Here is a 13,315-nt window from a genome sequence, read left to right on the forward strand (position 1 = left end):
AAGGCATCACGGCAACTGCAGCTCAGAGCAACAGGGTTTCCCATAAGCCCCGAGATTTGTATGAAATCTTAATTGAAGATGAGCAAATTTGTTTTAACATGCAACTGTATCATCTATATTTAGACTTTAGGTAGAGTGTATGCTTGCAGTGACATATTTTACAATGAGGGTTATTTAAAATTAGTATCTAAAATTGCAAGCAAAGTAATGGTGGTATAGTAGCTAGAAAGCATTTGCCCATGTAGCAACTGATAACGTAATAACAGCGAGTAATGTAATAATGGCCAATAAAGTAATACGTTAATCATTTTAAATGTAATAAGCCCATAATGTAATAATTATGAGCCATTATTTCAAATTATTACATTATTGCCCATTATTACGTTATTGGTTGCTACAGCCAACCAACCCAAAGTTCAACATTTTATCCCTGCTGCCATTGTGTCCCTGGACATTGGATCCCTGACTCTTCACCCACCTCACTTTTGTATAGATGTGCAGAGTGAGTTTGAAGTGACTGAATGATTAGGCTTGCCAAGCTTATAAATGCACAATCAAAATGTAAGTTTAATTTATAGTGGTTGACACAGAGAGGGTTCTGTGTTCAGTTCTTCGTGTTCAGTTCTTGTTGTTCTGTATTAGTGCATTTGCTTCACCATAAATGTTAAACTCAAAGGATATGGTTTTGGAAAAATCCATTATTCAAATACTCATCTGCACTTAAACCAGTACTGAAATAAGATACTCATTTGAGGCACTGATGCTGATAAAACACATATTACAACAGAATTGAGCTTTTCCCATGCAGTTTGGGATTGATCTTGATCTATCATCAAAACAAGTCGTGCACATGGTAATATTAATTAAAACCTTGTACTTGGAATATATATTGAAATTTAAGTATTGCAACAACACTTGAATAAACATAATCTTCTGTCATGTCAACAGAAAAAACATTTCTCCTTGACAAAACACAGCATTATATTCAGTCCGTGCTTATATTGTACGGCACCACTTATGCCAAGGGTCCACCACCAAAATTAGATGAATTAGCAATTTGCTTGACTAACTTGGCCGCAGTTTAGGCTCTGCTTCCTCAATGAGTGCAAAGTAAACACAGACAGAGTCTGACTTATGTTCTGAACGAAAAGAGAGGAACAAGGATCAGCACGAGGAGATGAAAGACAGATAACCGGCAGGCAGGAATCAAAGCTGTCGGGATAGGTGTGTGCAATTGGTGTTAGTGTGCATGTGTGTATGTATGTGTGTGCGTGTGTGCACGTATGGGCCAGGGTGTACTGTATGTGTGACATCCTTTCATTTGATGTGAGTTTGTTTTTCCTGTGCCGCGAGAGGGAAGCCGACTATGAGTCTGTAATTAACACAATCAAAAGACGAAGAGAGATGAATGAAGATCACACATAAACACTGCCTCACACATGTAATCTGCAGGACCAAATGTTATTCTTAAGCAATTAGATTATTTGGGGTGTTTTTGTAGTCGAAATAATGGTCACAGTCAAACCACTTTAACTTTGGTTGATGATCAGAAATAGGGAATTCCAGTTGCTGCATGAAAGCTTAGTGGAATTATTATGTTGCAATACACATTTTCTTTTTAGATGTGCTCCGGAAAGGATTTTTGAGGCTGATCTCGGATGCCGATCATCTGAATTTTTAATCTGTCGATACCGATCACTGAAAATACTGATCACATGTAGAGATCTCTTACTGGTAGTGGATATCTGCGCCAGGATTGAAACATTTTCTGGATTGGATATCGGCTTCCAATTATCAGTTAAGATGACATCCTGGCCAGAAAGCCTCATAATGTTTGAACTTTATTTAAGCTGTTCACTAGTTACTTGACAGAAAAATAACAGCTACATAACACATTTGGATCAGTTTGGTCTTATGTCAACTTTTGGTTTTAATAAATAAACAATGTTCTCAGTTTCTACACTGGTATCAGCTGAGATCAGGTATCGACAGATACTTCAAGCCATAGTATTGAAATTGGTATCAGAACAAAACAGGATTGCTATAGTCCCTAATCACATGGATTTTGATATAGCAATGCAAACTGTTTTATTATTATGGGTGGTCGGTATGTCTGATTGTCCTGTTTTGCCCATCACCGATTACGTTATTTTTGACTTGAGTGGAGCACCTCTACTTTTTTTTCACTTCACAAACACTGTTTTTTCAATTCTATAAAATTTTATGACATGCAATGAGAAATGTATACTAACTCTTAGTATAAAAAACACCCAGTAAATGTCTTCTTATGTTTTTGCCATGGTGCCCCCAATGATTCGATTTGATATGGACAAAGTCACTAATAAAAGCCACCATGGGCCCGAGGATTAAACATGATATTCTACATAGAATATTGCCTTCTTGTGAATAGATTCGATCTCAAGTTTACAACAAAATACCATATTGTGTGCTGGTGAAACTGTTGACTCAAGTTTTGTCAGATTTATTAAACCTGTTAGTTGCCACAATAAGCAATTACATTAAATTATTGTTGTATTAATCAAATGAGTTTATTACATTTTCTCTAATATTGTGCATTGTATTTTCTGAGTGATTAATTCCCATTGCCTCAAAGACAGATTTGACACTTCAGTCTAATTTACAATGATACGCTTAAACACAATAATTTGTACAGGCTTGTAGTAAAAATATGTTTAGATGAAGTCCAGCTGCCTGAGCTTTGCGCCTGTCTCCAGATCTAACACTATGGGCAGATCACTTTAATCATAGGTTTATTTTCACATTCAACCTAAAAAGGGCAATCATGTCACAAATTGCTCTTATTTATTTCTCCCTCATTTAGCTCTGAGCCTTGATAACATCTTCTGTTCAGTGACTTTGACAATTTTAGTAGAAAACTCTTTTGATAATGAGGGAAAATGTTAGCTTGCATGCCAGATCTGTAATGCTAGCTTCTAATGTTGTGATAATGATGAATGTACGGTACACAGCCTTACATTGCCCTGATGGCGCACTCTCACTAAACTGTTTTTCAATCAGTGAGTTTTGTTCAGTAATAACAAAAACACAATTTGGCACACCTAGGGGTAAAAGTGGCACGTCTAATTTGATTGACAGTTGTTGCGTAGCCCTATTTTTGCACTGCAGCTGCCTCCGTATCGCATATTGAAGAAAAATGCCAACAGCACATTCCTGCTTTATAACTGTCTATAGAAACCTTCAACAATGACACTTATAGGTTTTAAATAGAGATTGACAGAAGATTAGCCCTTAGCTGTGTTTCGGCAAAGTCACACAGCTTGAAATGCATTTGGAAAGTTGTAACCTAGGGATACAAATAACTTGATAATATATGTATTGGCCTACTGATAATGATAATATTGACATATTAATTACATTACATAACAACTGTTTAAGGTTTTCTCTAGTCTTGTTAACTTGGACGCAGTACACCAAATCCTGGTTTTTGGTTTGTCAGTTATATTTATCACATTGACCTACTATATACTGTGGAGTTGGGATGCTCTATTGTTGCATAAAACACTGCAAAAAATATACAAGCGTTTAAAGAAAACTACACATTTGAAGTATAGCAGTAGCTGTAATAGTGCTTGTGTTATATAGCAAAAATTATACACCGTATCCCCAAAAAAGTTTAGTCTTTGAACTCAATAGAGTACTTCACCTCCACACAATACATTTACCCTAACTTGCGGGCACATATTTTAAATTCTTATCCCACCTCTCCTATAACCATATTGAAACCACCATGGCTGATTGACAGGCTCACAAATCATAAATCATATCTATAATGTCAGACCATAGACTGATCTTTAAGTTTTAAATATAGGGTCCATAGAAACAAACAGCAACACTCAAGTCAGAAGTTGCAATTATGTGGAAAAGGTTTCAAGGTATTTGAGGGCTGGAAATGAAAGACTAGTCACTTGATGAAGGGGAAATCCACTATGTTTTGATCATATTTAAAGAAAATAAACTCTTACGCTGTAAACTGATATTAAATCACACATAACTTGATCAGAATCTGTATTTTGTTACTCTCTTGTTTGCCATTGCTCATTGGCCCCATTGGAGTTATGCTAGTGTAGACATTGAACCATATGTGTATAAAGTATTGTGACATTGATGATGACCATCTCCTCTGTCAGATGTGAGTTTGAAGTTTTTGAAGTTTTTTTGGCTGGACTCGGGGTACAGAAACACTCCAGAATATGAAGGGAGCACTAAACATGTGTTACACAGCTTACAGCCTACGAGTCCTGCCTTATTTGAGGTCCAACCAGATAGATCAACCTGTTAGCAAAATAACTGAACTATTTAATCAGAAATGGCTTTTCAACTATCAGATCCATCTGCTAGTTGATGTTACTGTTTTGCTGGGAATGCTCCACAGTATGGCATTAAATTTATGTGTTTATTACAGGCATTTTTATTGCTCAAAAATACCCTGGAAAAACTTGCATTTGTGTTGTGAGCGCCATCACCTCCATGTAGGGCTTCATGGAGAAATATTTATTCTCCTTTTTAAAATTTTGTCTACATAGTGCACCTTTAATAAACCATTTAAACCAAAATTTCCCATTGAATAATGCACTTATGACGCAGCAAGAAAAAGAGAGAAAATTTGTGAAACTGTAAATATGGACCCATCCTAATTCAAGCCACATTTCTTTGTTAGAAAAAGCTCTGGTTTAATTGTGATCAAAATGAAGAGGTGCAGAGATGACCACAAAGCATCCTGTTAGCTCATTCCCGCGGCTTCATGCGTCGCTTCCTGGCCACACTCCCTGCCCACTGATTGGCCCATTAGTTAATCAGGAAGTCATTAGAGGAGTCCTAATGAATATCCATTATGAGTTAAACACTGATGGTGGAAAGCTGTGCAGCTCAATGACATAAAGGTAATAGGAGAGCAGAGACTGGAGACTAGAGCTCTGGTCCTGAGGCACAGCACTTAATTAAAACAAACCACAATGATGAGTGTATGGGCTTCAGTGATAGGAGTGTTGAAATGTTTAATTGTCCATGTTCATCATTGTATTTCCAATTTTAATTCAATTAAAAACAAAACAAAACAAAGCTGGTGGACATTACACACGAAAGTTTTTTTTTGTTTTTGTTTTTTGTTTTGTAAAAACTAATAAAAATGTTTTTCAGTATTCATTTCCTGAAGATAAAAAACACATATTTCCTTTCTGACAGAGGATGGCTGAACTAACAAACTAACAAAGTGAACTAATTTAGAGAACTAAACGTTCACTAATGATCCAATTGATTATGCAATATACAGTTTCATGTGAACTTGTTCCAGATTAGAAAATATGGAGGTGAATTTCATCCACACATTATTTCTGTCATGTCATCATGTAACAATTAGTATCTAAAAATATAAAATACACAAAATACCTGAACTAAAACTATTATTGACAGCACAGTGCTGTCAAAAAGCCTTCACTGCCTTCTTTAAGGTGGTTTATGGGAATCTCCATGTAGCAGCCTGAACCCTCTTTTCACCTACAGGTTCTGTGTGACATTTGACTTAATCTATACTATTTTACCTGTCAGTTAAAAAATATTTTATATAAATACCAACTTAAACCTCTTTGAAGATTGTATCTGGATGCTGACCGAGATCAAGGTATTTAGAGATAGTCTGTTTGGGCCAAGTTACTGACGGAAGATGTCGGAAGTTTTTGATCCACCTTTTAAGAATGGCTTTCTGGAATGTTGTATTGGAAATGATCGTGAATTTAAATGTGTGAGTGTCAGATGAAAAGGAAGAAGATGCAAAGTTAGCTTGGTGTTTTGATTTGTAGTGTTTAGGCATCATAACTGTGATTGAAGTACTCTAGAATATTGATTGTACTTAATTTAAAATGAAGATGTTAAGAGATGCTATCAGTTTGTCTTGAATGTTCCACAGTACCGCATAAAACTTGTTTCCATGGACATCAGCAGGTGGCATCACCAGACCAAGTTGCATGTCAGATTAGTAGAGTTCAGTCTGCTTGTATGTTTTTCAATGCTTTTGTAAGAACTAACCCCTGTAACTGAATAAATGCAAGATTGATAATGCCATACTGTGGAACACTCCAGCCAGAATGTACTCTTTGTGGATGATATGATCTCATAACTGGTTTTACCTATGCATCCGCACAACTGAACATTTTGCTTATTTCTACACACACAAAAATACACAGTGAAATCTTGTAATCTATACCAGCTAAAATATATTCTGTAAATTTAGATAAATTTAAGTAATTAACATTAAAAAACATTAAAGTATTTTTTCCCTCTGCTTTTCTGAGCCTTAGTAAATAATGACACAGTCATAGACAGGAGTTATTTATTGTAGATTATGTGTTCGTTAGAAGATTATTACCTGGAGGGGCAGAAGACTGGAGCTGACTTTCATGTGAGACCTGCCCCGACAGAGAGAGGTGGGGTCCGGAGACAGACGAAGGCTTGAAAGAGGAGCACAGAGACACGGGAGTCTTCAAACGCGGCGCAGTCGAGGTAGATTCACTTTAACCCCATAATGAGAAGCCCAGAGGGTCCACAGCCATTTGGCAAGGCTACGTTTCCTGACTTAAAAAGCTTTTATCTCACTTGCAGGTACAGTGTGTTCAAAATGTAAATAAAATGCTAACCAGTATTGACAACAAAAATTGAAGTCCAAACCACAGAATATGGCTTGGGGTTAATATTAAACCAATAAGTAAATGAAGGAATGGAATGTTTGAAAAATAATGTAATAAATATATGTTTACCATCCACCCAAACATCAGAACAAATTTAAACAATGATAGTCCAGGATAAAAGACTAATTAGTTGCTTACCTAGTAATGCCTAGTTTGCCAGTTGAAGTCCCGCTATTAGCATTGCCTACTGTAGTCTGTTTACTTTGGGCTAGACAATATGTCATTATTGATGTGTGTTTGAATAGATGCATATTTGCAGTCAGCCACACTTCCATCATTCTGCCCTGGGGAAGCTGTGACCTTGTTTAAGAATACAGCAGATTCCCAAGTAACATTGTCTAATGAGTTTTTATTATGTTACTACTTACAAGAGTTCTTTCCACACTTAGATCCAATATATACTTGGTTCATTTCTGTTCTGTGAATGTAACTTGTTTAGAATCAGTGCTTCAAATGAATATCTAGTTTTGATCCAGATTAGTATCTGATGTTTGATACTTTTGACAACCCTAGTACTTATAAGGTCTTCAAGTCTACATAAACCAGTGTTTGTAGGTTCTTTTGTATTTGTGTGGCTCTTGTGTGAAAGCTATAATTAAACAGGATTGAGCCTTGAGGGACTGTTGTTATTCATTCAAGTTCAGAAGCACTCAATGGAAGAGTGGAATCAGGAGACAGACTGATTTTGACCCTGATAATGTGAAATCATGGCAGCGGTTTCTTCCTGTCCTCACAGCGTACATATGCGCTTTGATATGCCCAGCAATTTAAGATTTAAGACAGAGTTTAGCTCCTATAATATGCTCTATTAAAGTTGTCTGTCCTAAGGGGCCATCAGTCAATGCTGAATATAGGCTTATTTCAAAAACAGTGGATTTACTCTGAGGTTAGAGCTATTAAGTAATTTCATAGCTTTAACCATCAATGAATGTTTTGTGCTTCTCAAAAGGTGAACCAAACATCACCTCAGGATATTCAAAGTTTGAGCCGTACTATAGTTCTTTTAGACAGGTTTTTAAGAAGGTGGAAAAGAGAGGATCATTCACTCTTTACATAGCTGGAGGTGGGCAGATTAGTGAAATCATTCATGTTATGAATATTGTTTTGAAGATATGCACAATTTGAAATTCAAATTTGGAAATCAAGTTAATTGTGTATAATAAAATGCTATAAAAAAGAGTGGATTAAAGATGGCATTAAACATATTTAAGATCATTTCAGTTGGATAAAATCGTTATTGGGATAAAAAAATAAAAATAAACATTTGTCAATATCGCCCACCCACTTTTGCACAAATGGCATTCTCGATCTTCATCACACATTTACTCACACAACACATTTATGTTTGAGAAAAACAAATGCAATGCCTTGCCCAAGGAAACAACCACAGTATACAATGGTCTGAGCTGGGATCGTACCACCAATCAGGTTGCAAAAGTTGCACTTATGCTTAAATGACCTCTCCACTGAGTCAGAAAATAAAACTAAACCAACTAATCTTTTTAATCAGAATCAGTAAATGTTAATAAATCCATCTACCTCAACCCCCATTGTACCTATAATCCCTCTTTTTTTCTTAATATTTGCCTGTCTCACTGTACTATGTGGTAATTAGCAGTCAAACCATCTCAGTCAGAATGCTGTGAATAACAGTAATTACAGGTGTGGATGTGTTTACATTTGCTACACTGTGTGATTGTGAGGTACATTTTTGAGCTAACACTGTTTTGGGTTTGTCCATGACTCTGAGCTATAAACACGGCAATGGGACTAAAGTATAGTTTTTTTTTTAAAGGAAGGGGCATTAGACAAATATGAAAAGTGGTTTACATTTCTCCATGGCATGCAAACCAAGGAGCCAACCAAACTGTAACAATTTGACATTTATGGTTAACGAAAAAACACAATTATGCAGCTTGGTACAAAATTAGATTATGCTGTATTGATTTTTACTAGTGGCAATAAAATGGTGTGGTTATACAGAATTTGAGCAGAAATAATTGGAAATAAAAAAAACAAAGAACATAGATATAACAACATGCTTTTTAGATTATTCTGTTTTCCAAAACAAAATGTTCTGTTCCTCAGTAACAAATGTGTAAATATGTGTTTTTTAAACACTTGAACCGTGAATGTTGAGTACAGTTTAATTTATTATGTTAATTTAATTGCTCATTATATTTCTAAATAACAGTGACAATGCTTCATCAGTTTTAGTGGGAGTCTTAAAGGTCCTATATTACACAAAATTGCCTCTAGTGATCTTTTAGTCATGTTAGAATGTTACCTCCTCATAAACATACCTGGGTTTGCGTTTTGTTTCACTCACACATGCCTGAGTAATCATTTATTATTAATATGTCTACATCTCCAAAGCTCAAAATACTCAGTTCCACATCATGATGCCATGAAGCAATAATGTGCAAGTTAATAGCTACCATTTACCCTTTTTTTTAAGTAGCAATTGGCAATACCATGGCTGAAATCATCCAAATTAATCTTGTGAAGGTGTATGGAGTTTAAAAGCACAGTGGAGCATGTCCTGTATTTCCACATGAAATCACGAGGTGGAACAGAATGTTTTCTGTTTGAGAAAAGAAGCCTAAATACACAGGATCCATGTGTGTCCATGTGTGAATGAAACAAAACACAACTCTGGATATTTTTTGATGAGGAAACACTATTAAAGCATATATCAGAAAACAGTATAATATGTTCCCATCAAGAGTAGTTTTATAAGCAGTAGCATTATTTAGTTGCAATAGTTTAGTTGTCATCTTGTATTTGAGTTTCTCAACACAAATATGTATTTCCAGTCACATTTTGTTCTGGTTATTGATGTACTATTTATACAAGTTTTATACAATTTACGTCGCTTAGAATGAGGAGCTAAGCCAGTGCTTTTCCTTCCAATTACAATGACGACATTATTTACACTCTGGGCCTTCACTCCTGCTTTGGTCAGGGTAAACACAATCACAGCTAACAGCCTGCACTACCTCAGTGAAGCTGACCCGATTTACATGTGGTTACACTCACTTCAAAGTTAGGTTGTCCTATATTATATTGACTCTGTGAGCTTTAAGCCATGTTATAATGTTATAACCTCCTCAAAGCATACCTGGAGTTGTGTTTGTTTCATTCACACATGTTTGAGTAATCTTTTATTATTAGTTTGTCTACATCTACAAAGCTCTGTATGATATCATGAAGTAGTTTTCAAGTTAACAGCTACTTCTTACCTTTTTGTTCAGTAGATTCTAGAGAAGGTGTATGGGTTTTAAAAGGACAGTGGAGCACTTCCTCTACAGTATTACCATATAACATCACAAGGTGGAAAGAAGGGTTTCCTGTTTGAGAGAAGAACACAGCCTAAATATGCAGGGTTTGTGTTAAACATGTGTGAATGAAAGGCATGTTTTTCATGAGGAAACAACAATGTATGATAGATCAGAAAATTGTGTAATATGGGCCCTTAAAACTTAAATGCACAGTGATTCCACTATATCCATTGAAAAGTCATCTTACAGCTTGCGAACTATAAAAATCTCTACTTGACACACGCCTTTATAATTGTGAGCTGCCAAGAATTTTATAGCTTTACACTCTTTCAGATTTCTTGCCAGAGTTGTTAAGGTGCTATTTTGGAGCAGGACAGTGAATATTTCTGGATGGTTGCTAAAGCAAACAAACTACATTTATACTTTATAATTGTTTACCCAACAACCACTACAATAATCCGCTGTAGAGACAAGATCTTTAAGACTTCTGAAACTTTGAGCGAAAATAAAACACCCAACCAAGTTCTGCCATATTAATAAGGTGGATATTGCTACTTTTCTCAAGTTGACAAATAGATAGATAATAAATCATTGAAGACTGCCATTATTGCTACTACAAATTTACTTCTATGATTCCCTGCTGATGGTGCCAACCATGGGTTTCAGAGAGATGGAAAATTTGTGCCGTTGCCATAGCAATGAACAATTAAAAGTTTTTATATATATATATATATATATATATATATATATATATATATATATATATATATATATATATAATTTTAATGGTAAAAGGTTGTCAGAATAGTGCTTATAGTGCATTAAGATGCCTAAATATGTTCTATAGTACTACTAGTATAATTGCTATTTCAACCCACTCCTCCACTACCACTACAACTACAACTTCTACAGCAACTTTTAATACTACAATTCCTACCAGTATGAAATTCCTCCTACCAGTATGCATTATAATATTACTAATATAACTAATAATATTTCATTTAATTTCTGCTATTATTAGAGCTGCTGATTCCCACTGCAACTACTATAGCTACTTAGTTTACCAGAAATACTGCTGCTACTACTACTTCTTCTACTACTGCACTTTTTCCCCTATTACAGAATTGCAAGTATTGCTTAACTATTTAGTATTTACTCAATTACACATAAAGATACATGTAAAATTACTTATATAGTATATGCAATTTATAAAAATACATGACTCCTCTTTTTGTAATAGTAAAAGTCATTGCTTTCCGTCTTTGACAGACTGACATAGTTTGGCCTGAGTGCTCCTTCAGACAGCCATAACAAAGACATTATAATTAAACGTTATTAGGTGCTGGTATCTGCACACATTATTGAGACAGAGGTTAGCCAGCGGTGCTTTCACAGGTATGAGCTAGCTCCACAGTCCGCCCCGCTGCCTATTACAGCTTTATAGTGGATGACGTGATATTTAACGGGGCAGTGAACGCATCAGGGCCACACACGCTCAGAGCTGCAGCACTACTGTTGGCAGGAATGCATCCCTATCCGCAAATGGGATGTTTCGTAATTTTAAATTGTTGGAAAGATTGAAGTGCAAATTATTCACAGTGGGAGCGAATGAATGAATAACTCTTTGTTTTGTATGTGTTCAAAGGAAGAAGACGCCACAATGTCAGTGAGGAGGGACCGGAAAAAGTCTGTCTTCCTTTCATCTTTATTGGTAAGTATTGTTAATTACTTTCTGTACTATTCATATTCCCACTACTATAATTGCTACTGCTACTACGACCACTACTAACATTTTGTTGCTACTACTTCTACTAATTCCACTAGTAATACAACAATTACTGTAATTTCCACTATTTGTACTGCTGCTACTGCAAAGTGACCATTGTTGCATGCTACAGGCTATAGTACTTATATAGTAATCTACAACACTCATTATTGCTATTACTACCACCATACCTACAACCAGTACTTCTACAACAACTGGTATACCAACGCAAATACTTATTAATGACTACTAGTTTTACTACAAGCCACTACTGGCCCTTCATTGAGGTCAGCCATTGTTGTTCCTATTATAATCATTACTGTACATTTTATCTTCACCCAGAAACTCTTAATAGCTCCATAATGCGCACTGAACCACATTTATCTTAGTTTTTGGCATTGGATCATCCAGACTTTAGCAAGTAAGTGCCAGCAGCTTGCACAAATTTGGCTGCGCTTGTACCAATTAGTCAGCCATTGAGTTTTGTTTTTTTGTTTTTTTTACATACCGGTAGGTAATCTATGTATAAAATCTCACAGAGAATCTCGAGATCCTGTGTATGTTTTGATGTTGAAACCCTATTGGCACTGTTCCCACTTCAGCCCAGCCTCTTTCTGCTTTCTCCTCATCAGTCACCATGCACACATGCAGGCCGACACATGAGCTGTAAGCACACAAATACACACTAACACAAGTAAATTTATTGGCAGAGCGGTTGGATATGCAAATGATCAAGTAGTGTTGGTTCAGTACAAGATTTCTAATTCAATTTTGATTATAAGCAATGTATTGGATTGAACTGTAGTAATGTAATTGTAATGCCATGCTTCTAGTACCTCTTTTTCTTCTAGTACTACTATTACATGTTAATAATAAAACATAACAGTTAGTTAGTATAGCACTTTTCATGACACTCAAAGATGCTTCACATAATTGAAGACAGACTTAGGACTTACGTTATTAGTTAAGCTGTTCAGAATACTAATTTGTTTTGGTAAATAACAAGACAGTGAAATGTTTGGATTCTGAATGCACATTGTTAAACTATTTGCCTCAAGTGCTTGTGTATAAGGTTAAAGAGAGTTTGTTATGATCTGGCTGAGCACATTTGCATATATTTACTCAAACTGTGAGCGCTATTATGAGAAGTTTAAATGAATACAAAACAGTGGGATGATATTCAACAGGGGGGGGTAAAGATGGAGATAGTTAGACACACTCTCATTTTCGTTCCTATTATTGTGGTCTCCAAATAGTTCTTTAAACGATTTTGGTTGGGTACACAAACCGCCGGCTGTTATTACTGTGGTCAATGCCACACATGTGATGTATGAACAAATAAACAATATATGATATACAATATTCAAATGGTAAAAATGCATTTTACAACTTTAACCACTATGATTTCAGTTTTTTTTATTGTCAGTAATTTCAACTGCTATAACTCTTACTTCTAATATAAACTACTGCTAGTGATGCATAACATACAGATACCACAAATGAAGAATAATAATTCATTTCAGGGTTAGAATAGCACCAAACCAGGT

General features: G+C 35.6%; 1 protein-coding gene across 1 annotated transcript in view; it reads left to right on the forward strand.

The window, feature by feature from the left end:
- edar (ectodysplasin A receptor) overlaps positions 1-13,315 on the forward strand; it is a 35,650-nt gene that overhangs the window by 3,351 nt on the left and 18,984 nt on the right. The window contains exon 2 of the mRNA XM_055154121.1: positions 11,649-11,714. Within this exon, the coding sequence (XP_055010096.1) occupies positions 11,664-11,714 (51 nt within the window). The 5' untranslated portion in view covers positions 11,649-11,663. The remainder of the gene's footprint in view (positions 1-11,648; positions 11,715-13,315) is intronic.

The sequence above is a fragment of the Boleophthalmus pectinirostris genome, unplaced genomic scaffold (assembly GCF_026225935.1).
Source record: "Boleophthalmus pectinirostris isolate CB_2022bp ecotype Guang Dong unplaced genomic scaffold, ASM2622593v1 HiC_scaffold_1, whole genome shotgun sequence".
Classification (NCBI taxonomy): Eukaryota; Metazoa; Chordata; class Actinopteri; order Gobiiformes; family Gobiidae; genus Boleophthalmus; species Boleophthalmus pectinirostris.